This window comes from Mustelus asterias, chromosome 6, assembly GCF_964213995.1.
Source record: "Mustelus asterias chromosome 6, sMusAst1.hap1.1, whole genome shotgun sequence".
NCBI lineage: Eukaryota > Metazoa > Chordata > Chondrichthyes > Carcharhiniformes > Triakidae > Mustelus > Mustelus asterias.
In genome coordinates, this window is record NC_135806.1 from 69,418,036 (window position 1) to 69,445,215 (window position 27,180).

The 27,180-nt window shown below is 46.3% G+C and overlaps 1 protein-coding gene across 2 annotated transcripts in view; it reads right to left on the reverse strand.

Moving 5' to 3' along the window:
• Positions 1-14,177: 14,177 nt before the first annotated feature.
• cep78 (centrosomal protein 78) overlaps positions 14,178-27,180 on the reverse strand; it is a 59,682-nt gene continuing 46,679 nt past the window's right edge. For both annotated transcript variants that reach the window (XM_078214514.1, XM_078214515.1), the window contains exons 12-14: positions 26,988-27,154; positions 18,758-18,914; positions 14,178-14,856 (exon numbers count right to left, since the gene is read on the reverse strand). In XM_078214514.1, the coding sequence (XP_078070640.1) occupies positions 14,518-14,856; positions 18,758-18,914; positions 26,988-27,154 (663 nt within the window). In that variant the 3' untranslated portion in view covers positions 14,178-14,517. The remainder of the gene's footprint in view (positions 14,857-18,757; positions 18,915-26,987; positions 27,155-27,180) is intronic.

Genomic DNA, 27,180 nt, shown 5'->3' on the forward strand with positions numbered 1-27,180 from the left:
ACGATGCCGATAGACTGCGGGTCCTCCACGTGAGGGTAAGCGACACCGTATACTCATCAATCCGCGATGCCCAAGACTACAAAGGGGCCATCGAACTACTTAAGAAACGGTACAACAAACCGCCAAACGAGATCCATGCTCGACACCTTCTAGCCACTCGACCGCGGCAGCCCGGCGAAACGACTGGACAGTACCTGTGTGAACTTCAGCAGCTAGCCAGAGCCTGCAACTGCAAGCCAGTGTCGGTGGCCCAGGATACGAACGACTTGATCCGAGATGCGTTCGTGGCGGGAATCGGCTCGTCGTATATTCGCCTTTGGCTGCTAGAGCAAGGTAATCTAGACCTCGCTAAGACAGTAGAATTGGCTGACACTATGGAAACGGCCTCCAGAAGTCTAGAAACGTACCCCACTGACCACGTGGGAACATCGTGGCAAGTACAGCCACCGACTCAACTTTACTCAGCGGCACCGAAAAACTGCGCGATTGTGTTTCCAACCTCGGACCTGACGACGGCGGCAGCTCCAGGAGGCCCGCGGTGTTACTTCTGTGGATTGGTGAAACACCCTCGGCAGCGATGTCCAGCTAGAACGGTATTGTGCTCCGCGTGTGGAAAGAAAGGGCATTATGCCAAAGTCTGCAGGACCAAACCACCCTCCAAGCATAGCAGCGCGGTGTGTGATTCTCCAGAGCCTGCCTCCTTGTCTCCAGCTTCTTTGAGGTCTTCCACCACGTGCGATTCCAGAGCGCCGCCATTCCTGACGACGGAGACGCAAGACACGTGCGACCTGCAGGGGCCGCCACTTTTAGCGCCACCGACCACGTGCGATCCATGGGCGCAGCCATTTTGGTCGGCACCGACCGCAGACGACCAGCAGGGGTCATCATCATCAACCATCTCAGCTGCCTGCAGTTGCACCCAAGACCCAACGGTGGCGTCAATCATCCTGGACCAGGCCAAGCCTCACAGACTCGACAAGTCCATGATGGGCATAGAGGTAAATGGACACCAAATTCATTGTTTGTTTGACAGCGGGAGCACGGAGAGCTTCATTCACCCTGACACCGTGAAACGGTGCGGTCTCCGAGTACGGGCTGTCAGACAGACAATTTTGATGGCGTCGAGGTCCCGGTCTGTTACCGTGCTAGGGAGCTGCGTGGTCAACCTAATGGTGCGGGGCACAGTTTACGAGAACTTCAGGCTCCTCGTGTTACCGCACCTTTGCGCTCCAATACTCCTGGGACTAGACTTTATGGTCCACCTGAGGAGTGTAACCCTGCAGTACGATGGCCCACTCCCTCCACTTTCAGTGGGAGCACAGCAGCCTCCAAATTGCCCAGCGCGCTCCACGTGTAGACTCTCAACACTCAGAATCATCCCACCATCTTTATTCGAGAATCTCGTGCCAGGCTGCAAGCCCATCGCAACCAAGAGCAGGCGTTACAGCGCTGAGGATCGGATCTTTATTCGATCTGAAGTTCAGCGGCTCCTCAGGGAAGGGATCATTCAACCTAGCACTAGTCCATGGAGAGCGCAAGTCGTGGTGGTTAAAACTGGAAACAAACCCCGGATGGTCATAGACTATAGTCAGACCATTAATAGATACACGCAGCTGGATGCGTATCCTCTCCCGCGCATATCTGACATGGTCAACCAGATTGCGCAGTACCGGGTGTTCTCCACCATTGACTTGAAGTCAGCTTACCACCAGCTCCCCATTCGCCCAGAGGACCGAAAATACACAGCCTTTGAGGCGGATGGTCGTCTTTACCACTTTTTAAGGGTTCCCTTTGGCGTCACGAATGGGGTCTCGGTCTTCCAGCGTGCAATGGACCGAATGGTGGACCAGAACGGGCTGCGGGCTACCTTCCCGTACCTGGATAACATCACTATCTGCGGCCATGACCAGCAGGACCACGATGCCAACCTCCTTAGATTTTTACGCACTGCATCTCGCCTGAATCTGACCTACAACAGGGAGAAGTGCGTATTTAGCAAGCGCCGCCTAGCAATTCTCGGATACGTGGTGGAAAACGGGGTCCTTGGCCCTGATCCAGACCGTATGCATCCCCTCCTTGAACTTCCCCGGCCCACTAGTATCAAAGCACTGAGAAGATGCTTAGGTTTCTTTTCATACTATGCACAGTGGGTTCCCAATTATGCGGACAAAGCCCGTCCGCTCATCAAGTCTACCTCCTTTCCCCTAGCAACAGAGACTCGCTTAACCTTTGAAGGGATAAAAGCCGACATTGCGAAAGCCACGATGCACGCTGTTGATGAGTCCATCCCCTTTCAGGTGGAGAGTGATGCATCTGATTTCGCCCTGGCCGCCACACTTAACCAGGCGGGCAGGCCCGTCGCCTTTTTCTCTCGCACCCTCCAAGGCCCTGGAATTCGGCACTCTGCGGTGGAAAAAGAGGCCCAGGCCATTGTGGAGGCCGTTCGGCATTGGCGCCATTACTTGGCGGGAAAACGATTCACCCTGCTCACGGACCAGCGATCCGTGGCGTACATGTTCAACAACACGTTACGGGGTAAGATCAAAAATGATAAAATCTTGAGGTGGAGAATCGAACTCTCCACCTACAACTATGATATCATGTACCATCCAGGGAAGCTCAATGAGCCCTCAGACGCTCTGTCGCGTGGAACATGTGCAAGTGTGCAGGAGGATCGATTACAGGCCCTCCACAATGATCTCTGCCATCCGGGGATCACTCGGCTCTTCCATTTCGTAAAGGCCCGGAATCTACCCTACTCAGTGGATGATGTCAGGTCCATAACCCGAAGCTGCCAGGTATGTGCTGAATGCAAACCGCACTTCTACCGACCTGACAGGGCACACCTCATTAAGGCCACTCGCCCTTTTGAAAGACTGAGTGTGGACTTCAAGGGCCCCCTCCCTTCGACAGATCGGAACATGTACTTCCTCAATGTGATTGACGAGTACTCACGATTCCCTTTTGCCATTCCCTGTTCAGATATGACCGTTGCCACGGTTATCAAAGCATTACGGGATCTTTTCACCCTGTTCGGTTACCCCAGTTATATCCACAGTGATAGGGGCTCGTCATTTATGAGTGACGACTTGAGGCAATACCTGCTCTCAAAAGGGATTGCCTCAAGTAGAACTACGAGTTACAACCCTAGGGGTAACAGACAGGTTGAACGAGAAAATGCTACAGTCTGGAAGGCTGTCTTACTGGCGTTGAGGTCTAAAGGTCTTCCAGTCTCCCGTTGGCAAGAGGTACTCTCTGATGCGCTCCATTCCATCCGCTCACTCCTGTGTACGGCAACCAACGCTACTCCACATGAGAGGATGTTTTCCTTCCCTAGGAAGTCTTCCTCTGGGACCTCATTACCGTCTTGGTTGATGTACTCAGGACCTGTCCTCCTGCGGCGGCATGTTAGGACCCGCAAGTCCGACCCTTTGGTTGAACAGGTCCATCTCCTCCACGCCAACCCTCAATATGCCTATGTGGCATATCCTGACGGGCGAGAGGACACGGTCTCTATTAGAGATCTGGCGCCTGCAGGGGACTTGGAAACCCCAGTCGCTCCCACACCCCTAGTTAGGGACCCCCTGACCTTTATCTCCCCCCCTGACACGGCGCGGGCAGTATCGGGACCACCACTTAATCCTCTTACTCCTGTGTACAGCTTGCCTGAGTCCAGGAGATTGTCGCCACCTCGAGGCGTACTCAAGTCCAGCAGATTGTCGCCACCTCGTGGTCCACCTGTCCATGAGGAACTGGAGGAGTCACTGGACACCGCCTTGGAGAGAAGGTCACCACGGTCACCAGAACCGGCATTACCGCCAGTGTTGAGGAGGTCGCAGAGATGGTGCGGTCCTCCAATACGACTGAACTTGTGAATATATGAACAGTTGTTCTGTTTTTTTTTTGCCCTGCCGGCCTTTGTTTTAAAGGAGGGGTGAATGTGGTGAACCATAGTTGGTTAGCACTATGAGTGCTGAGCCATGGATGGTCAGCACTATGGGTATTTGTAGATATGTTACTGTTGTCACTGTTGGGGTTAGGGTTGGGCTGTTCTACCTGTTGATATTGTTCTGTGGTACACTCCAGTTGGCTCCGCCTACCTGGGGAAGTATAAAGGTCACTGCACTGCCTGGTGACCCTTTAGTCTGGGATTGTATTGTATATAGTGTGCTCCATTCTTGTTAGTAATAAAAGCCTTTATTTCCCGGGTACAATCTAGCCTCCCGAGTGATTTAATCGCGCATCACACCCCAAACAAGGTTATTGATGATGGAGAGGTGCAGCTGGGCACTACTGCAGATTTCTCAGACATCTTGCAATGAAGAATGTGGTGGCCGAATATTGATTGTGACTGAGACCTGAGCCCCCAGTGGCTTGGCAGATATTATCAGCCACTTTAACAATGAGACTGAGGGAAAGGCAACACACTCCTCTGATCAGCAGAAGATAGCAGATGGCAGTTGGGTGCCTGGGAAGTGTCTGTGATTGTGCAGATGCCTGCCATATGCATATGAATAATAAGACCAACCCATCAAGGCCAATTCTGACCATACCCCATAATTAAATCAGATTACCAAACATTGTAAATAAGGTCTTGTTGGCTGCTGAGAGAACAATTGGGCCAGCCAGCCGTTCTAATGTGCTTTTACTAATTCTACAGGGGGAATACAAAAGATAATTCTTGGCTGCAGTTGGAGCTACTAAACTGTAGTTTCCAGATGCCTGAGGATGGTCATGTGAAAGTCCTCTGGATGCTTATTTGTACTTACCTAAGTGGACTCCAGCAGTCAAATGTTCCCAAGTCCAAAGTATTGAACCTGTCCACATTTTCAGATTTTCGTCACACATATGCAATGAATATGCATCAACAGTGCATCGCACCCAAGATTGAGCAGCCACTAAATAGGGGAGGAATGCAAAAGCCTTTCAAACATTTGAAGAGGCATTGCTTGGGATTCGCTGATATGCCTGCCAGTCGTTTAGGAGGAAGTAGAGGATAGTAGAAAACATTTTCCCAAGGTGGCTGTCAAGTTTCTAAGAACATGAGATAAAGAGCTTACCATGAAGTGGAAGATGGTATTAGAGGCAGTAGCACAGGGAGACATGGTGCATTGTGACAAAAAATAAATCCATGACCATACTACAAACAGCAAGGTAGAATCCTGCAGTGTCAGCTCATTGCCTATTGTCTTCATAAGCTTTTCTTTCTTGCCCATCTATTTCTTTACTTCCCATTGATTCCCTTATGCCTTTTTCAGCAGCTACCTTGCTCAGCCCAACCTCCTTCAGCAAAAGGCTGCCCAGAATATCCCGCAGTGAAAGGGACTAGTAGCCATACTAATAAACATACTCACTGAAAGGGTTAACAGATTCAGTTGAACAGAAAAATCACTAGCTGTGAGTAAGTACCCAAGGGCACAAACTGTAGGCTGTTAGTTCTCAGGAGAAACATCAGCTCACTGAGAAACATCACAGTGTCAACTCTCACAGACTATAAAACAATATGGGGCTTCTTTCAATTCGTTCAGAAAACCAAATGGTCTAAAGATAACATAAGGAGGCAACACTGTTAACCACTTTAACATAGAATTGGTTTAGCTACCAACCTCGCTAGCCTGAGAGAATTCATCAAGAACCAGGGACCTGAGACATGAGGAAGATAATTGATATCTACAAGTCAGACACAAGTTGTTGTGTTAAGAACAAATAGAAGTAGGAGGTACATCAGACCAGATAGCATATTCAAGCCTTTACACTAATTGGATATTATAATCAAGTAGACATGCACATGTGGAGATTGGCTTGTAGTATGACATAAACCTTATGCATGATGTAAACTTAATCAATAGTTGTGAGTGGATATAGGTAACTTCTATACAAATGTACATCTCTGATTGGTATATGCTAATTACTTGTAATTGAATCTGGAAGTATATCTTTTTTTGTAACTCTGTATCCAATGCTCTGGAATGCGCCACCAGCTGGCATACTAGAGCCCTTGCTATAGTTTATAATAAAAGGCTGATTTTAAAGAGATATATGAAGAAATCAGCTTATCACAAGGTCTTCCCACATATTTATGAGTTCCATAATGCACTGAAAGAGTTTTCAGCTCTGCATAAATTTCCACACAAAGATTTAGTATGTGATGATTCTTGGTGTACTAAGCTTGCAAACCTTTCAGATATATTCAGCTATCTGAATGAGCTGAATGTTAAAATACAGGGGAAGAACAAGAATATTCTGACTGCCAAAGATAAACTTAAAGGCTTCAGATCAAAACTGCTCTTTGTCAGGAAAAAGTGGCAAGTGGGTCAACTGACATGTTCAAGCTGGCATCAGCAAATCCTGCTGGCAAAACCATATTGAACTCATCTCCACACAACTTAAAACACCACAAGAGAAGTATGAATGCTACATCCCCTCCAAAAGTAGGGAAGACTTTGACTGGATACATGATCCATTTAGTCCACTTTCTTTTTAATTATCAAAAAAGTTTCATTAAAAGGCACGGTGGCACAGTGGTTAGCACTGCTGCCCCACAGCACCAGGGACCTGGGTTCGATTCTCGGCTTGGGTCACTGTCTGTGTGGAGTTTGCACGTTCTTCCCGTGTCTGCTTGGTTTCCTCCGGGTGCTCCGGTTTCCTTCCACAATCTGAAAGCAGTTGAACCAGGAACACTCCTCGTCACAATGGATGTCTTGGTACTCTACACCAGCATCCCCCACAACAACAGCATTGCTGCAACTGCCTCAGTACTCAACGCCGACAACTGCCAATCTCCAGATGCGACTCTGCAACTCATTTGCATCATCCTGGACCACAATGGCTTCGCCTTCAACAACCAGTTCTTCATCCAGACACATGGAACAGCCATAGGGATCAAATTCGCACCTCAATATGCCAACATCTTCATGCACAGGTTCGAACAAGACTTCTTCACCACACAGGACCTTCAACTGACGCTATACACTAGATACATTGATGACATTTTCTTTCTTTGGACTCATGGACTGAAACAACTACATGATGACATCAACAAGTTCCATCCCACCATCAGACTCACCATGGACTACTCTCCAGAATCGGTTGCATTCTTGGGCACACGCATCTCCATCAAGGACAGTCACCTCAGCACTTCACTGTACTGCAAGCCCACGGATAACCTCATGATGCTCCACTTCTCCAGCTTCCACCCTAAACACGTTAAAGAAGCCATCCCCTATGGACAAGCCCTCCGTATACACAGGATCTGCTCAGATGAGGAGGATCGCAACAGACACCTATAGACGCTGAAAGACCCCTCATAAGAATAGGATATAGCGCTCAACTCATCGATCGGCAGTTCCGACGTGCCACAATGAAAACCTGCACAGATCTCTTTAGAAGACAAACATGGGTCACGGCAGACAGAGTACCCTTTGTCATACACTACTTCCCCGGAGCAGAGAAGCTACGACATCTTCTCCGGAGCCTTCAACATGTCTTCGATGAAGACAAACATTTTGTCAAGGCTATCCCCACACCTCCACTACTTGCCTTCAAACAACCGCGCAACCTCAGACCATTGTACGCCGCAAACTATCCAGCTTTCAGAAGTGACCACGACATCACACAACTCTGCCGCAACAACCTCTGCAAGACATGCCGGATCATCAACATGGATGCCATCATCTCACGCGAGAACAACATCCACCAGGTACACGGTACATACTCTTGTGACTCAGCCAACATTGTCTACCTGATACACTGCAGGAAAGGATGGCCCGAGGCATGGTACATTGGCGAGACCATGCAGACGCTACGACAACAGATGAATGGACACCGCTCAACAATCACCAGGCAGGAGTGTTCCCTTCCTGTCGGGGAACACTTCAGCAGTCAAGGGCATTCAGCCTCTGATCTTTGGGTAAGCATTCTCCAAGGCGGCCTTCACGACACACGACAAGCAGAATCACTGAGCAGAAACTGATAGCCAAGTTCCGCACACATGAGGATGGGCTCAACCAGGATCTTGGATTCATGTCACACTATCTGTAACCCCCACGACTTGCCTGGGTTTGCAAAATCTCACGAACTGTCCTGGCTGGAGATAATTCACACCTCTTTAACCTGGGCTTAACCCTCTCTCCACTCACATTGTCTGCATCTATAAAGACTTCATTACCTGTTAAGACTCGCATTCCAACCATTATCTTGTAATTGAGTTTGTGTCTATATATGCCCTGTTTGTGATCTGAACTCTTCACTCACCCGATGAAGGGTCAACGCTCCGAAAGCTCGTGCTACCAAATAAATCTGTCGGATTTTAACCTGGTGTTGTGAGGCTATTTACTGTGCTTACCCCAGTCCAATGCCGGCAACTCCACATCTTGCTTGGATCCTAATAGATTTTGTCAACAAGGGAAAGCACAGGGATAAAGAAGTCCAACCTCAGCTGTACAGATTACTTACAGGGAAATAAATTAGCTTCACGTTTTTCAGCTCTGGCCTTTTCCCCATATCTCTTAATACCTTCAGATAATGAAAGCCTATCAATCTCAAATTTAAAACTAACACATGATCTAGCATAAATTCCTGTTTGCGAAAGTTTCAAACTTCTATCACTGTGTGTAGAGTCTTTCTTACTTTCACTCCTGAAAGCTTGACTCTAATTTATAGACTATGTTTTCGATACCTAGACTCCACAACGGTTTCTCTCAATCTACGCTATGTGATCCCATTAAATCTTTGAAAACTTCGAACCTTCTAAATTCCAGGGACTAAAATCCTAATTTGTGTAATCTCTTTACATAATATAAGTCTTGGAATCCAGGTATTATTCTGGTAAATCTACACTGCTCTCCTTCCAACGCCAATATAGCCTCCTTAAGGTGTGCACCCAGACATGCTTGCAGGACTCCATTTACGGTCTAACCAGGGTTTTGTATAACTGAAGCATGATCTTCTACTCTCTTGTATTCCAGTAATCTAGAATATGCAATTTGGCCCTTTAAGACTGCTCTGCCATTCAATAAGGCCGTGGCTAATCTGCTACCTCAACTCTATCTTCTTGCAATTAGCCATTGATGCTTCTGTTATCCAAATATTTATCAATTTGACTTGAGTACACTTAATGACTCATTAATGCCACCCTGGAAAGGATCCATTTATTCCAATTCTCCATTCCTCCACAAAACACTAAATTAAACCCACTTAAATCTATAACTTTTTTCTGATATCTAACAATACAAATACTTAAACCTATCTCTGTTTTCTGACACCCACTGGCAGGCAAGATTTCTTTTGATGCCATTGATGGCATCTGGCAGGTCAAACATCTGTTCCTTCGTAGGAAAAACTGCCACTTTTTCTATTTTGAGCAGGGTACTGACCATTGACATTGAGAGGCTGAAGAGGAGATTTACCAGAATGATTTCAGGGATGGGGGATTGGGGAGGTGATTTAGTTTCAAGGTTAAGTTGGAAAGGCTGGGGTTGTTCTTCTTGGAGCAAAATAGATTGAAGGGAGATTTGATAGGGGCTTACAAAATAATAAACCAGAAATTAAAAGACTGTTCCATGAGCTGATTGCATAAGGACTATGGGACACAGATTTAAGGTTTTGGGCAAGGGATGCAAGGAGAATGTGAGGAACCTCTTTATACTAAGTGGTAATGACCTGGGACTCGCTGTCCAGGAGGAAGATGGATGCAGAGACAATCAATGATTTCAAAAGGAAATTGGATGGGGACTTAAAGAAAATAAACTTGCAGTGTTACGGGGGCTGAAGTGGGGAGTGGGACTGACTGAATTGTCAGTAGCTTAGCTTTGTCATTTACTGTATTAGATATCTGGTCTGGCTTACTTTGATTTGAATTAATAAACATAATTATAAAAAATCATAATACAGAGCTGCACCATTGAGAGACACTCCTATGGAAACTTGCAGTCTGAGTTGATGTCGTATAAACAAGGTCTGAAAAATGCTCCATCCACCAGTGTATTTATGTCAAAGCATAAAATACATAGAAACCATTTTATTCACAGCCACTAAACAAACATCTAGTGACTAGGGTTTACGTCGGTGTGGTTAGGTGAAATTGACTGAACAACTAAATGTCTTGATTTTGCTTAAAGCTCAAAGCAGTATTGTGTATGCACTGAGAGTAAATAATGGTACTAGTTTCATGGAAAACAGCAATGAACAGTTCCTTTATCAACAAATAACATCTTTTCTACTTTCAGCCTTTTTCTATTGTAATACTATTAAAGGAAGGTAAAGCTCGTGAGAACATTATTTTATTTTGTAACATTTTACCTGTACTCCAAGACACCTTTTGTGGATGTGGCAGAGGCTCTTTCATGTTCTATAATCTACAACCATTGTATTACCAATATCCAAAGTAAAACAACACACCTTTCGAAATATCACACTAGGTCAGACAGCATCTGTGAAGAGAGAAACAGTTATTGTTTCAGGCCAATGACCTTTCTTCAAGTTCTAATGAAAGGTCATCAGCCTGGAACATTGGCCCAGAACGTCTGATCATAGAGGAACGGAGGAACACCCTTAAGATCTGCATTCAGCCCAATGACAAGCTAGTGTAATGATTTTTGCAACTTCCCCTGCCCTCTTACCATCACCAAGACTGAGGAACCAGGGTAGAGAGAGACAACGGATGCGGGAGTAGGAGCAAGAGGCTTTTATATGTGATAATTTACTTGTTTTCTTTAGAAAAAAATGTATGATATCTAACATTATTGTCAATTATATGACTTCATGTGATTGTTGTCATTTTTAAAACAAATTACAAAACAAAATATCAAATTTATCACTGATTTCTTATTGTCACATAATTGGAAAACAGTGAAAAGTATTGTTTCTTGAGCTCTATACAGATAAAGCATACTGTTCATAGAGTACATAGGAATAAGGAAAGGAGAGGAGGCAGAATGTAGTGTTACAATAATAGCTGGGTGTCAAGAAAGATCAACTTAATATAAGGTAGGTCTAATCATAAGTCTGATGGCAGCAGGGAAGAGTCGTTTGGTACGTGATCTCAGACTTTTGCATCTTTCTGAGGCAGCGGGAAGTGTAGACAGAGTCAATAGATGGGTGGCTGGTTTGCATGATGGATTGGGCTACGTTCACAACTCTTTGTAGTTTCTTACAGGCTTGGTCAAAGCAAGTGCTATACCAGGCTGATACGTCCAGAAAGGATGCTTTCTATGGTGCATTTGTAAAAATTGATGAGACTTGTAGCGGACATGCCAAATTTCCTTAGCCTCCTGAGGCGCTGGTGGGCTTTCTTAACTGTAGCATCAGCGGGGAGGGACCAGGACAGGTTGTTGGTGATCTGGACACCTAGAAACCTGAAGCTTGCCACCATCTCCACTTCATCCCTCAATTGTGATTGAGGACAGAATGTTTCACTGAAATATATGATTGCTGGGTTTTTCAATCAGTTTCTGTGGTCTCTACATTTAAGTATACATTCAGGAATGCAATTCAGGAGCAGGAGGTACTGTTGGAGTGCAGGGGGAGAAGGCAACATGGGGTGGGAGGGGCGCAGAGGGGAGGGGAATACGTGGGGGGGTGTGGACACAGGGGTGCAGAGGGGAAAAGAGACTCCATCCCCCCCCCCAACCCAATAGTGCTGTTCGGGAGTTTCAGGATTTTGACCCATCCCCTTGCTCTGAAAGGAATTTACCACCAGTCATATCAATAGCAAGTTCCTCATTCGCACTTGCACCTTCGATCCTCATGATTCACCAGATCATGTTCTCTGAAAAGGTCAGCGGTGGTCCCTGGATGCATGCGTTCTGGGAAGTGAAAGTCACCACAACTATGCAAATGCAATGAGAAATTACAATGGCCAGCTAGGTGAACGCATGGTCGGAGAAATCATGTTATCAGATCTTTTGCTTTGGCGCTACCGCTTAGGAGACACAACTGCAGCTATTCCCTCAGGCTATTGAGCAGCCCTCACACAATGTCATCTCACCAGCAATAAGGGTTACAACTTAGTTTGAACTCACTTTCAATTAAGATTTTAATGCATCTCCCTGACATTACGCTATAACTATCAAGTTCACATCACAAATGAGAACCTCACAAAGGGACGTAATCATTGAGTGGGAGGAAGAATCACAAGAGGGCATGTATATGAATATGCATGATATCTACAATCAAACCATTCTCAGTGACATCATATATGCTTACAAAAATGCAGAATTTATAGTGATTGAGCACCCTTGACCAAGAAGAAATTACTATTTCTTAATTTACCAAACGTTACACTTAGGTCCAGCCTATAACATCTGCAGCAGAGGTCGAGGCAGCCTGCTACACCCTGTTGCCTGTGATGACGTTGGCAGACATCCCTTGCTGACCCAAGGCCTGGAGAGACCCAGCCTGATAAGGGTCCGGTGCTCAGGGGCAGATGCACCCTCCTCAGTCGGCCAGCTGGACTTGATCAAGTTATAGGCAGAGGGGCTTCTGAGTGGTTGGACACCCTTGTTGTGTCCTATTTGGAGGCATCAGGATACCTGGCTCACACTCTTCCTTCCTGTGGGTACCCAAAGGTTCCTCCCTGACTCCTTGAGGACAAGGTGCCATGCCTCCACTTTGACTAGTCAGTGATGGATCCCAGCAATACCTATAGGCATGGAGCGCAGGTCCAAACACAAATCCGGGAAAATCTGCGAGACCAGTCTCCAATAGGAACACCACTCTTCTCATGGTGACCTTGAGTCACCCATGTTGGAGCCACATCAGACAAAATTGTAGATTGCATGCCACCCACTGTGAATGTCAGGTGATCAACTCAAGGAGATCTCATCTGTACTAGGTTGCTGGGACAAAAAAAACAATATTGGCTTTCCCACAAGAATAATCCCTGTCCTCTCCAGCAAGCTTGGTGGCATCCTACTTAAATTTGGAGATGTGTGATGTTGGCCATCCCTCCTCCCATATGGGATCTATTCAAGATTTGGAGCGCTGGAGCATAGAGACGTCTTGCAAGCCATGCCCAGCATACCTTCTAATTCTATCTTTTACTCTTATTCTATGTTTCTAAAACTTTATTACACACCCTAGCTACGACTGTAACATTCTGCACTCTCCTTTCCTTCCCTAAACAGTATGAATTGTATAGTGCACAAGAAACAATACTTCTCACTATATACTAATGCGTGACAATAATAAATCAAATTCAGGATCTCTACCTCCTGTTTTGGGCAAGCTTGGAGTGTATGAAGGAAAATGATGGAATGTGATGACAAGGGATGGACTGGGTGTTCGGAAACATGAGTCTGTGTGTGTGTTGAGCCCTTCCCAGAAAGGGTATAGGATTAAGTTTGTGCAACTTGATAGATGAGATGGTTTTGACGTGACAGCATCTGTGAGGTAATCAGTGCTGTTAGGTGTTCCCTGCTAATGTTGTGTGAGATCCCTGAAGAGCTGAACAGTGAAGCCCTTTGAGTGCATGATGCCATGGTGAATGCATGATACTGGAGTGAGCTGAAGGTCAACTTACCCTGACAAGTACAGGGGATCATTCATTCTCTTCCTGCACTGGATAGCATTGTGGACACAGTAAGTCTAACAACAACAAGTTAAAGTCCAACAGGTTCATACTTCAGTCCAACCTGTTGGACTTTAACCTGTTGTTAGACTTGTTACTGTGTTTACCCCAGTCCAACGCCGGCATCTCCACATCATAGCATTGTGGAGTCAGTTGCCAGTCACAAAGACCTGACTTACTATGGCCTCCCAAGCATGGAGGACTAAGGTTGTTGTGCTTCCTAGGTCAATCCCTTGGGTACAGCACATCCCGGTATTGGCGTACTTCTCTAATCTCAAGGGAGTCATGGCTAGACACCAGGACGTCTGCCTTTTTCTGCTGCACAGATATCTCTAAAGGGCCCCTGAGGACAGCTTGATTGAAGAGAGTGCAATGTATGTGCTGACATGTGTTTAAACATGGCACCTGGACTTTTGACCTCATTAGGTAACAGCAGGGCAGATGAATCAGTTTCCAACCTGCCAGGTGATTCAGAAAGATACTCACTTGTGCATAATTAATGAGCTTCTGAGTGTAGAACCGGGTGTGATTTCCCACCGCTCTGACTAGTGGGAACCCGGCCAGAATGACACATTTTCAGAAATAGGTTGGATACTCAAAAACTTGATATGATCTGCAAATTTAAGAATATGATTTTATTATCCAGCATTAAAAAAAGACAATGGACAAATTCACTAAATGTTAAAAGTCTTTCAGGCTACATTACTTGTATTTTCCAAAATGGAAGAGTACATGTAGCATTTAAAGACCTTCATCTGGCTCATTATGCAATCCACTAATAAAATGAACGTCTGAGGATATCAGATTCTCTTTCATAGAATTTTCATCATCAGCCCTTCGTTAATTTCTGCTCACTCCTTTTGGGGAAAATGAGCCATTGTTACAAACTGCATCAAGACTTTTAATTTGTTTTATTTCTCTTGTTAAAAAATGCCTTTGTTATTTTGTTTTTATGACTCTTTTGGCTGTGTGTCAACTGCGTCTAAAACAATGAGCTGGTCATCTTCCGAAAGGCTCAGCAATTTTTCGGAAGTATGAACTGCGACATGTTCTTGGGGTTCACCATTCCTCCCTGAAGAATGTTGCTTGCTTGTTTTATCTTCATTTGAGCCAATGGCTTCTTCAGATTTTGGAAATTTATTCTCAGAGTCCAGATGACTATATTGTAAGATTTTGGGCTTAGGGTCAATTGATTGATTTTCAAGTTGAACAGATGGACTTGTGGTGGAACCATTGGCGATCCGTGCAGGTTCAGAACGTTTCAGAAAGGCCTGATCTCCAGCGAAAAGCTAAAACAAAAATATTAACATGTATCAGAGAAACAAAGAGAAAAGGATTTGTTACAAGTTACTTTTTGCTGTGGCATACACACTTGCATTTCTTCAACATGTATAAACTTAATATAGCTATAATTTTACAATAGTGTCTGAATAGTTACAGTAGAAATTCATGTCATGTCTTGACTATTATCTGAGCTTAAATAATTTTCTGCTTATTTAGCTAAAGGAAACTTAATTCCCAAACCCTGCTTTTCCTCTAAACATTCTCCCACCTTGCTTGACCTACTGAGTGTTAAGAACACAGCTGATGATAAAGGCAGGGTTATTCAAAATCCCAAAAGAGAAGCTTGAAACAACTGCCCTCAACTGTATTTTGCAATTTAAAATAATGTGACAAAACATTTCAAAATCAGAGAATGACGTCCCAGGCATTTTGTGATGATTTTAAAAATGTACATTTATTAAACAATAAAATAAACAACAATAAAGGTGACTGGAAGAACACAACTAAAATAATGGCTGTACACAGTATTAACTTTACCTCGTTCCAAACAATTTTATTTCACTACCCTCAGAGGTATTCTCCTCAAACTTGAACATCTTATAGGTTTTTACAAACTATAAACAAAATCCAGTAACAGTTACCATACCAGGCAGTTATATTTTTTTGAGGTTGGTTCTGAAGTTGAACAAAACAATTGGTTTCTAATGGCAGGCTTTCTTCACAGACACTGCCTTCAAGGACTTAAAACTACTCTTCCTGCTCTTGGGAGAGTTCTCAAACAGCTACCTTTGCACAGATTGAATGCACGGATATAAAATGTTTCCCTTTTAATCTTCTCTTACTTGAACTAATCTCTTCAGAAGTCAAACTGAATTACCTTCATTTCATGCGTCTACCTTTCAGAATGTAAATGCAAAGTTCACACCTCATCTCATCATTTGAACCGCTAACACCCTATTCAAATCCTTTATGTTCTGGTCCCCATTGTTACCAGCTTGCCTTAGGTAAACAATTGTTTACAGTTTTGCAAGGCTCATCAGCATATGAAAAGCACGAGTTCCATTCACCTAACCAAACTGTCCCTGCCTTTAATCAGCCCAGAACCTACATTTTCCAATAGATTTTAAAAATATACAACCAACAAGAAAATATTTAAATTTATTGGATTTCCCTGATATTTACATGTTATCACTATTTTCTCAACAATGTGTTGTTATTGTCAATTTTATTGTGAATCTGTGCTCAGAAGACACACATGATTAACAATACCTATGCAGTCCAAAGCTGATTTATTTGCCAGGTACTCTGCAAAAAGTTATTCATTCATTTGTAAAGGATACATTAGTGTAAAATGCCTCAACTGATCCAAACATTTTCTGATGAGTGTTGAAAACCTCCATATTAGAGTTAAGCCATTATACACTAGATACCAAATTGAGTCACAACATAAGTGAAGCTCATTTTTTGTAGCAAAAACAGAAATTGCTGAAAATTCACATCAGATAAGTAACATCTGGAAATGTGGCAGAAAGAGAAAAGACAAGTTAACACCAACAGACACATTGACAATTGCCAGAGTAGCAAAATCATACAAAGTAAGATGATCAATTCTTACATTCTACTTAGTTAATTAAACTGGTAGAGGGAACGACAACTAAGTTCAGTGCTTCTGGTTGTGTGAAAGGAAAAGCATTATTGACTGTGATCCTGATTAACAAAAGTATATAGATTGATTGACAGTAATCAGACTCAGGTGTAAGGGCTCTTTGGTAAATTAGCCCACTAATATTTACTGCCATGTTTATACTTGAATAACAGCCACTCATGAGGATAGCAGATGCTTGTGAAACTGGAGAGAGAAAACATTGGTAGAAAAAAAAACTACAGAAGGAATTCACGTAACCATTTTTCTTTTTATAGATACTTGCACATTTTACATTGTTTTCAGGGATTTTTGATTTCCATTAAAATGTGCAGCACAAAAGGTCGTCATTTTCTACAGATCCCTGATTCTTTGAAAGAGACTTCTTCTCACCTCCCCTTTTCTTTGAGAAAAAGAGCACTTTAAAAATTCTGCAGAGCTACAGTTGTCTTGCTTGGAATATTTCAATTCTATTATGAGATATCAGAGACACATAAGCCAATGTGGCTAACAGACTTAATAAAAAGTATTCTCAAAAGATCTTTACGAAGACCAAATTCTAATATCCAATTTAATCTCTCTACACAGTAATTTAAGTTCCTCAAGAGTCTAATATGAAAATTCACTGCTGTGAAAATTTTATTTCAATAGTTCAGTACCTAACCAAGATTGTTGGGACTTGTTGCTTTATAAATATAGATGGGCTTACATTTCTTCATTGATAAAGTCCATCTAATAATGAGTCAATGCTCTGACAATCAATTATCTAAAGGTTAGTTAAATACCAACATATCTTACAAGAATATGTCAAAGCCTAAATAAATAAGAGGCCAGTAATAAATAACAGTATATAATGGGCGGAATGCTTCCAAAAAAAATTCGAAGAGTCATATTCATGTGAAAACTGCAATTCACGCTGTTTTTTTCAGTGGGAGTTCAGTGAAAAATCTCCCACACTCTGTGCACTACATCACTACAGAGGCCACCAGCTTGAATATCATTAAATTTCAGAGAGCGGGGCCCATTTCCACTGGAGAGGCTGAAAGCAGTGCTGTGAGCAGACTACTGCGCGTGCTCCGATCTGTCAGTGCCAAGATTGGCGCATGCACAGTGGCCCTGCACTGATGGCCTCCTGATTGCTGGCCAGCTCCAGGACCCTCGCATTACAGGCTCCCCCCGCCGCCGCCGCGCCCTCCCCCCCCCCCCACTCAACACCAGCCACAGCCCGATTGCTGGCCCCCCGACCATTCCTGGGCACAGCCCTGACCCCCTCCTCCCTCGAGCTCCAGCACCCGCCCACACAGTGCCGACCCCCCGCCCCACCCAGCAGGCTGCCCACCAGCCCCCCCCCCCACTCCCAGCCTGCCCCAATTGCTGGCCTCCCTCTTCCCCTACCAATCCCAACTGCAGAATGGCAACGGGATCCCTCACCCCCAACGATCGCTCCCTAAGCCCCGCCCCCACATAGGCCCTGCTCCCTTGGCACTGCCCTATGCCTGATGGGCAGTGCCAAGGTGCCCCCTGGGCATAGGCACTGTCAGGGTGCCAATGCCCGGGGGCATCAGCCCCCCCCCCGCTGCCCGACCCCCCCCCCCCCCCCGCTTCACTCCAGTGGGGTCGAGCAGCAAGCTCCCCAAAAGTGGGGAGCTATTGTAATCCCCGCTGGAGTGAAATACTTTGGCGGGGTGGGAGACGCTAACGGGCCCGGAGTCTTCAGTCCTGGGCACACTAATCATATTCAAATAATATTAAAATGACCTTTTAACACACCTTGTGTGTGTCTGCCGATTTCTGGCGCAGAGCAGACACCTCTGGAGATATGGCACTGGGAGATGCAAGTGGGGCATGACTGCTTGTGCGAACCCTGCAAATCTGCTGCTGCGGGATTCTCCCAGCCCACTGCACTAAAGAATTAGCGCAGCGGGATGGGAGAATCGTGGCCAACATGTTATTGCAAAAATGCATTTTGATCAATTTATAGATGGCAACTACCAGTCAAGTTTAAGTTATGGGTATAGTTCTCTTCATCTATAATACACTAAACATTTATCCTGATCAAAAGATATCCTTCAACCAACACTACCAGAACAAATTAATTGGTAATTTATCTCATTGTTTTTGAGAGATCTTGCTATGCACAAATTGGGAACTGTATATCACCAGCATGTAATTAGTTCCCTTTGAAGCACTTTCGGACATCTGAGGACATAAACCATGCAATGTAATTACAAGTTCTTTCTTTAAAAATTATAATCTTTATTCACCTGCATAACCTGTGGTACTTCTGCTGGTATTTTTTCTTTCATTGATTCAGCTCCTTGTTCTTTCTCATTGTTTCCAACTGTGGATGACAACTGAGGTTGTCCCATAAGACCAAAGTCTGATTGGTCTATTCCAGCTATGGTGGCCAATTTCCCAAGACTGCAAAATATTTACATATGTAGTGTTGAAATAAAGTACAAAACAAATCACGTACAAAACCTATTAGGGCAGAACACCCAATATCTATGTGATATAACTCAGACCCAATCATGATTTCCTTACTCAACAACTTGTCGGATCTTTAACTTAATAAAATGTCCCAAGGCACTTCACAGGAGTGTTATAAAAGAAAATAAGACACTCGAGTAACATAAGGTTAGTTTTAGAGAGGTGAACAAAATTCAGGTCGAAGCGGTAGGTTTTAAACAGCGTATTAAAGGAGGAAAGTGAGGCAAGGTGAAGGGAGGGAATTCCAGGGATTGGCACTGAGGCAACTGAAGGCTTGGCTACCAATGGTGGGGTGATTAAAATTGGGGATGTTCAAGGAGCCAGAATTAAATGATTGGTTGATGTTAATGAGGGGCAGCATGTAGCTCCAAAACAAGAGGCTGCCAAGCATAGGGATATCAGTGATAATGATGCAGAAGCAGAAAGAGAAACTGTTGCAACTGACACCTTGGGCCTGATTTTACCATTTTGATTCTAAGTGCTGGGCAGAGTTGAAGCTGGGAGTGTTTCAGATCCGACTTTCAGACCTGTTCTCCAGCGGCCCCATACTCACTCTGCCTACAAAAAAAAACAGCAATTCTGAATCGCGTGCACAATCCTGTGGGCGGGGCTTATCGCGCCCGAAACGCTGTAGCTCTGATCGGCGCCTCCAACTGCGCACGCTCACAAAAAAATGATAGAATGCTGCTCCCCTACCACATCGCGCCCGGGTCAGATAATGCCTTCCCCTGGTCCCCCATACATTGCCCCACCCCCACAACATTACTGACCCCCTTATCCCCCCTGCCACCCAGACTGATTGCCTGAGATTGGAGGGGGAGGGGCTGCAGAGTGGCAGCAGGACCCCCTCCCCCATCTCGGGCACAGTGGCAGCGGACCCCCCCTTTCCCCTCACTCATCTCAGGCACAGTGGCAGCGAACCCTCCCATTCCCCCTCACTCGTCTCAGGCACAGTGGCAGTGGACCCCCCCTTTCCCCTCACTCATCTCAGGCAGAGATCCACCCTCCTCCCCTCCATCCTACAGACATCAAGCAGGGTGATCCCCCTCACCCCGGACACTCCCACACAAGGCCCCGATCTCCTCTGGACTCCGATGATTGTATGACACCTCCCTCTGCCCTGTCCCCAATCATTGGGGCATTGACCCCCCCCCCCCCCCCCCGCCCCCCACACCTGCAAGTGCTCACTTGCCTTCCCCTCAATGCTAACAAGCAAACTGCATGGAACTTGCTGGAACGCTCTGCCAAACTGCCTGCAGCTGATCTGCCCTAACGAGGGGCAGCTTCATTAAAAACTCAAGAATGGACAGGCAGGCAAGCATTCCTGCACAAAATGTGTGTACGACCAGCCCCCCGATTCTGAGGGCGACCTGGGGAGACTGCTAGATGCAGCAGAGGAGAGGCGGGACATCCTCTTCCCCCCAGGAGGACACAGACCGGTGGGGGGGTGATGGAAATGCGGCCTGGTAGGAAGTCGCCACCTCGGTGAGTGCCAGGGCGCTGGCCCCCCAAACCGGGAAGCAGACCCGGAAAAATGTCAATGACCTCATCCGTGCAACAAGGGTGAGTGCTGAACCCCATTTTGCATCTTCCCCCATATCTCCCCGAGATTCTCATCCCCAGCACCCAGCATGCTTCAAGCTCCTGATCCCCAAGCACCTCCTTCCTTTCCCCTCAATGAGCCCCACTGTGCTTGCCCTCTAAGGGCCACCACCTGATACTCTTTCATGGCTCCTTCTGTTTCCACAGTAGAAGACCGGGCACAACATCCGTCAGAGGGCGAAGGTAGGAGGATGATGAGCCAGACCTCCGGGTCCTCACCCACTTTGAGAAGCGAACGCTGGAGCTCTCCAGAGAAGGGGCGATGCGGGCTGTCAGCGACAGCATGGTTGGGCTGCCGTCAATACGTGAGCACCTGTCATTCCTTCAATCACTTTGAGGCAATTTCTCGGGGGCACGAGTTTCAGGTGTGAGAGGTAAGGTTTAAAGGAAATGTACAAGGCATGTTTATTTGCACAGAGAGGATAATGGGTGCCTGCAATTTGCTGCCGGGGAGGTCGTGGATGCAGATATGATAGTGACCTTTAAGGGGCATCTCTACAGCAATGTCAATGGGATGGGAATTGAGGCATATGGTCCCGGAAGGTTAGGCGGTAACAAATCAGATGGGCAGCCTGGTCGCTACAGGAGGGCCGAAGGACCTGCTCCTGTGATGTAATATTTTTGGTGCTTTGTTCTATGTTCAATGGAGACATGTGAATCATGTGTTCGGCATCCCGGATTCCTCTCCCTCCCTTGCACTTAACCTTGTTGCAGGGACAGATCCAGATGCCCCAGGGCCTTCTGGACCACAGGCCCCGGCTACAGCTCCCATTCATCCCAGTCCAGATAGCTCGGATGAGTCCTCGGAAGATATGTGTGAAGGGACCTCCGAGGGTGGCACCGTTTTGGCATCAGCTGCCACCTCACAACTCACTATCCCAGATACTGACACATTGGTGGGTCCAGTTAGTGTTGAGGCTTCTGGGTCACTCTCTGGTGAGCACGACACATCTGACCATGTACATCGGGTGGAACAGGGAACATCCGAGGCCGCTGGTATGGGGGGCCTGCCGGAGGCGAGGACACAGCTGCCCCCAGGCTACATGCTGGTCCTCTGAGATCACTTCTCCCTCAGCTGCTGGAGATGCAGCAACAGAGCTAGGGAATGCAGGAGGGGCTGACGGCCATACTGGGCCGACTGCGAGGCTGTTGGGAGGGGTCCCAAATCTTTCAGGTGGACCAGCTATTGCCTGTCTTGCATGCTTCCCAGGCCAACACTGCAAGGGTGGCATCTGCAATGGAAAGCCTGGGTGAGGGTATCCTCACCATGAGTAGCAGGCTCCAAACGATGGCCGAGTCACAGCAGGCCACAGCAGAGTCCCAGAGGGCCACGGCCGAGTCACAGCAAGCCATAGCTGAGGGACTGAACAGGCTTCTTGAGATTCTGCAGCCCCATGGCTGACAGACTCAAGAGCTTGCAGGAGGCCCAATGGGATAGCGCTGAGACACAGCGGGCTATGGCAGCAGCCGTTGAGAAGGTGGCCCAGTCTCAGAGGGTCATGGCTGAGGGGTTGCAGAGCATGGCCCAGTCTCAGAGGGCACTTGCTGTGGCCATTGAGAGGTGGCCTTCGACTCAAGAGGCCATCGCAGAGAGTTCGACCACCATGGGTAGGACACAGGTGGTCCTCCAGGACTGGCAGTGCCAGGTGACGCCAGAGCTTCTGAAGCTCACTGCAGAAGCACCGCCCTCCCATGGAGTGACCCAGGGGCCCACAGGAACCCCGAGAGAGGAGGAAGGGCTCGAGCCCATACCGGGGCCTTCCAGCCAGGAGACAATGGCTGTGGCTACACCGTTTGTAATATTTATTAATGATCTGGATGAGGGTATAGTTGGGTGGATTAGCAAATTTGCTGATGACACCAAAGTCGGTGGTGTGGTAGACAGTGAGGAAGGGTGTCGTAGTTTGCAGGAAGACTTAGACAGGTTGCAAAGTTGGGCCGAGAGGTGGCGGATGGAGTTTAATGCGGAGAAGTGTGAGGTAATTCACTTTGGTAGGAATAACAGATGTGTTGAGTATAGGGCTAACGGGAGGACTTTGAATAGTGTGGAGGAGCAGAGGGATCTAGGTGTATGTGTGCATAGATCCCTGAAAGTTGGGAATCAAGTAGATAAGGTTGTTAAGAAGGCATATGGTGTCTTGGCGTTTATTGGTAGGGGGATTGAATTTAGGAGTCGTAGCGTTATGTTGCAACTGTACACAACTCTGGTGCGGCCGCACTTGGAGTACTGTGTGCAGTTCTGGTCCCCACATTACAGGAAGGATGTGGAGGCTTTGGAGAGGGTGCAGAGGAGGTTTACCAGGATGTTGCCTGGTATGGAGGGGAGATCCTATGAGGAGAGGCTGAGGGATTTGGGATTGTTTTCACTGGAAAGGCGGCGGCTAAGAGGGGATCTTATTGAAACATATAAGATGATTAGAGGTTTAGATAGGGTGGATAGTGATAGCCTTTTTCCTCTGATGGAGAAATCCAGCACGAGGGGGCATGGCTTTAAATTGAGGGGGGGTAGTTATAGAACCGATGTCAGGGGTAGGTTCTTTACCCAGAGGGTGGTGAGGGATTGGAATGCCCTGCCAGCATCAGTAGTAAATGCGCCTAGTTTGGGGGCGTTTAAGAGATCCGTAGATAGGTTCATGGACGAAAAGAAATTGGTTTAGGTTGGAGGGTCACAGTTTTTTTTTTAACTGGTCGGTGCAACATCGTGGGCCGAAGGGCCTGTTCTGCGCTGTAATGTTCTATGTTCTATGTTCTATGTTTGACCCCCCCCCCCTCTCCTGATACCAGGGCATCTCAGGGACAGCGGAATGAAGAGGGTGTCATGGAAACAGACACCCTCAAAGTCCAGGGCTCTATGCACCTCACAGGCCATGGGGCGAGGTAGGCAGCTGGCCCCCTCCACCTCCAATGTACATTCTGGGAAGTCACTGAGACGTAGTGGTCACGTAACTTTTTGGAAGTTGTAGTTGTACTGAGATGGCATGGATGAAGGGTTGCACTAGTTAGAAAGATATTTAAGCACCTTAACATTTTCTGTTCACAAGTTTTTACGTTAGAACGTCTTACTTAAACACCTTTATTGTAAATAAATGTTTTTTCACCACACACCTGTGACTAATTTATCTTGATTATGAATCCTCTTCCACTGAAAGCCTGAGGAATGCTTCATGTTGATGTCGGTTGGGGAAGCCCCTCAATGCTGTGTCACTGAGAAAAGGAAGGCATTGGTTCCCTCGACCCCACGAGTGATTCCCTCCCGTCCTCCACCCCACCCGCCCAAGGGCCCTGTACAGGGGTTCCAGATCCCTTATCCACTACACAGACGTGGGCTCAGGTGCCAGCGTGCATGAAGAGCTCAGGTAGGAGTCAGATTAGTTTGCACCAGGGCATCATCATAATGGTGCTTAGCGAGTCGTCATTACCCTCCTGCCCATCAAAAAATTCGCTAACACAGAGTACCCAGGCTCACCACTCTGATCTGACAATATGCAGGAAATAGAAGGCGCGTGGGGGGCGGGGGCAGGGGGAATGGAACTCACAGACACAAACCCCTCGCGAGTGAAACGCCTTGTGATCAGGGTCTCCCTTCCTGCCCTCGCATGCCTCATTTGGGCTGCCAGCCCTCGAGCACTTGGTTAGTGTTCCTCGGCATGCTCTTCCTCATCCTCCTCCTCCTCTTCTTCTTCCTCCTGCTGGTCATCCTCCCCAGCGAAGGCCAGCTGGTCAGCCTCTACGTCCTCCTCCTCCAAGAGGTCACCTCTCTGTAGAGCCAAATCGTGCAAGGCACAGCACACAACCACTACGTGGGAACGGATCACTGGGCTGTATTGGAGGGCCCCGCCAAATCGGTCCAGGCACCGGAATCACATCTTGAGAAGCCCAAGGCACCTCTCCACTATCGCGCAGGTGGCTACATGGGCCTCATTATAGCGGGTCTCCGTCTCATTCAGAGGCCTCCGCACAGGCATCATCAGCCATGTCCAAAGCGGGTAACCCATATCACCCACGAACCAACCTTGCAGCCTGGGCCCCTCCTCAAATGCCTCTGGGATGTCCAAGCTCCTGAAAATGAAGCTGTCATGCACGCTGCCTGGATATCTGGCACAGACGTGCATGATGGTCATATTATGGTCGCACACTAGCTGAACATTCAGGGAGTGGAACCCCTTCCTGTTTACAAATCTTCGTGGATTCTTCGTGGATAGGTAGGGCTTATGGAACGCTGCTTGCCCCTAGCAGATCAACAGTCACTGTCCATACCGCCCCCAATTCCCCCAGCCACATGCTCCCCACAATCGCAGTTCCTTGCAAAGTTGAGAGACTGCAGCAGTGCTATTTGCAAGGGCTTTGTGCACATCCTTCAGCTGGAAGTGAGCTGAGTGCACTATGACCCAGCAGCACCGCAAGACCCAAGGTCAATGCTGAGACGCAGGTGCATGCTGCAAGTTGGACATCAAAGACCCTTCAGAGCAACAGCCCCCCACACACTTGCAGAGCCGCCACTGACCTGACACAGAAAATGGCCACAATAACAGAACACCTGTGAATAGCAGAGAGCAGTCAGATGCCATGCACTTAACTCCTCATTAACCCTCACAGATGGAGCGCCCGATTGAGCATGTCTGATTCACGTCGATTCAGAATTGGCCAACGTGGTGGTAAAGAGAGAAGTGCTGGTAAAGTTGGGCGTCCAGCATTTAAATTGCCGTCACGCCTGTTTCGGGCGCGGTCCCGATCGCAGCCATTTTAGGTGCTTGGTAAAGGGGGAAACGGGCACGGAGGCGGTCGCAGATCGCGCTACTCACCTCTCACCCGACTTTACCAAGTTTTCACACTCGAAAACAGGCGCAACGTGATGGTAAAATTGGGCCCCTAGACTATAATTAGATAGATAATAATGGAACCAGGTGAGAACCATCCCACTCAACATCAGGCAAAAAGGACTTTGAAGGGTGATTGCAAGTGTCAAGTCTGTGATTGTAGTAGTAAGGTCCAAAGCCTGGAATTTTCAGATTTCTTCACAGAGATTTTGTTCGCTTAAATGAGGAGAATGTTGTTTCTTGAAGCGTGTGAAAAGAAACCAACCAGTTATGGTCAAGGTTTTGGAAGGAGCTTGCTTTGGCAGTCAGTGCCATATTCAGCAACCCCTCACCACTAGGCAACTCCATGTTAGAAGAAGTTCGATGCCTAACTTGAACGCCTTAGACCTAGACTTCAGCAGGCAGTGGATATCTCTGTTCATCCGTGGTTTCTGGTTGGGAAACACGCGGATTTGCTTCTTTGGCATACAGTCAAAAAGGACGAGGCACAGCTTTGCTTGAACAAACCCAAAGAATTAAAACAGTGTGTTCCGCTTGCCTACCAATGATTTTGATTGCATTTTTTCCTCCTTCATTCAGGCTGTGTTATAATTGCTGAGATTAAATATGAAGAAATGGAGATGTAATTTTATTTACAATGTAACAGCACTTGCTTGTCAATCACTTCCAGATTACAGGTTGGAAGTGAACGAGCGCAAGATAGAAGTTCATTACCATTTAGTTCTACCACACTTTCCACAAATAATGGAGTATTAACAAATGCTTCCAAAGTGTGTGGATGGCTTGAAAAGAGTGCAGCACAATAGAGTCAGAGCGCAAAAGGAGAGTGCTGAGGGACAGTCAGATGGGAGCCTGAACTTTCAGCTAGCTATACAATCTGTGGAAAAGGTTAGAATGTAAGCCCATGTCAAGGCCTTTGACAGGAAACGTTTGCTGCAATGTTAAAATTGGGATTTTTTAAAAAAGTAAGTTTTAAGGCTTTTGAACTTTATATTTGCCATTCGGAAACAAAATATCTACTTTTGTTAGGGCTGCATTCATGCAGAGTGAAATGTTTAGTGCTTAATTCAGATAAAGCAGGGTTTGTTAGCAGGGTTTGTTTACTTGCAAGCAAATGTACTCATGTTTCACATGTATTAGTGGAATTCCTAAGCGTTGTTATCATTAATTATTAGCATATTTTATAATTTACAATCCATTGTTCTGTCACTAAGTGGAGATTAGCTAAATTCTAATAAATGTTAAACAAAACATGAGGTCAGAACACAAAAATTGCAGTTGTTCATAATCAGTACTTAATTGTTCTTCATCCTACATTTTAAGTACATTAGCTTTGCAAAATTGTGATCAGTAAAGTCAGTCAGTGGTTAGATATTCAGCCACTGTATCAAGTAATCAATTAGGTAGGTATATTACCGTAGGCATGGATGATTTGAGGTGTCAAAAATCTTCCAACGATTTCAATTATATTGTGAAATTTCCAGGGCAAACAAGATTGTTGGTCATACGGCAATCTACAATATTTTAAATACAAGCAACCTTTATGAAGCAGCAAGGAATGCAGAAATAGAAAACTGCAGCTTACCCAGCATCCTTTAGGAGATCTAAAAAGGCATGAAATTTTTGGAAAGAGGCTTCAATACTTTCAAGCACGCCTTCGTCCTCGAGAATGGTACTTGTTGTTGATTGCATATGCAGAGCATCAGAGAGAGATAGATTAATGTTCCGAAGCCGGGTGTTCTCAACCTCAAGCTAACAAAGGTAAGCAAATACAAAAA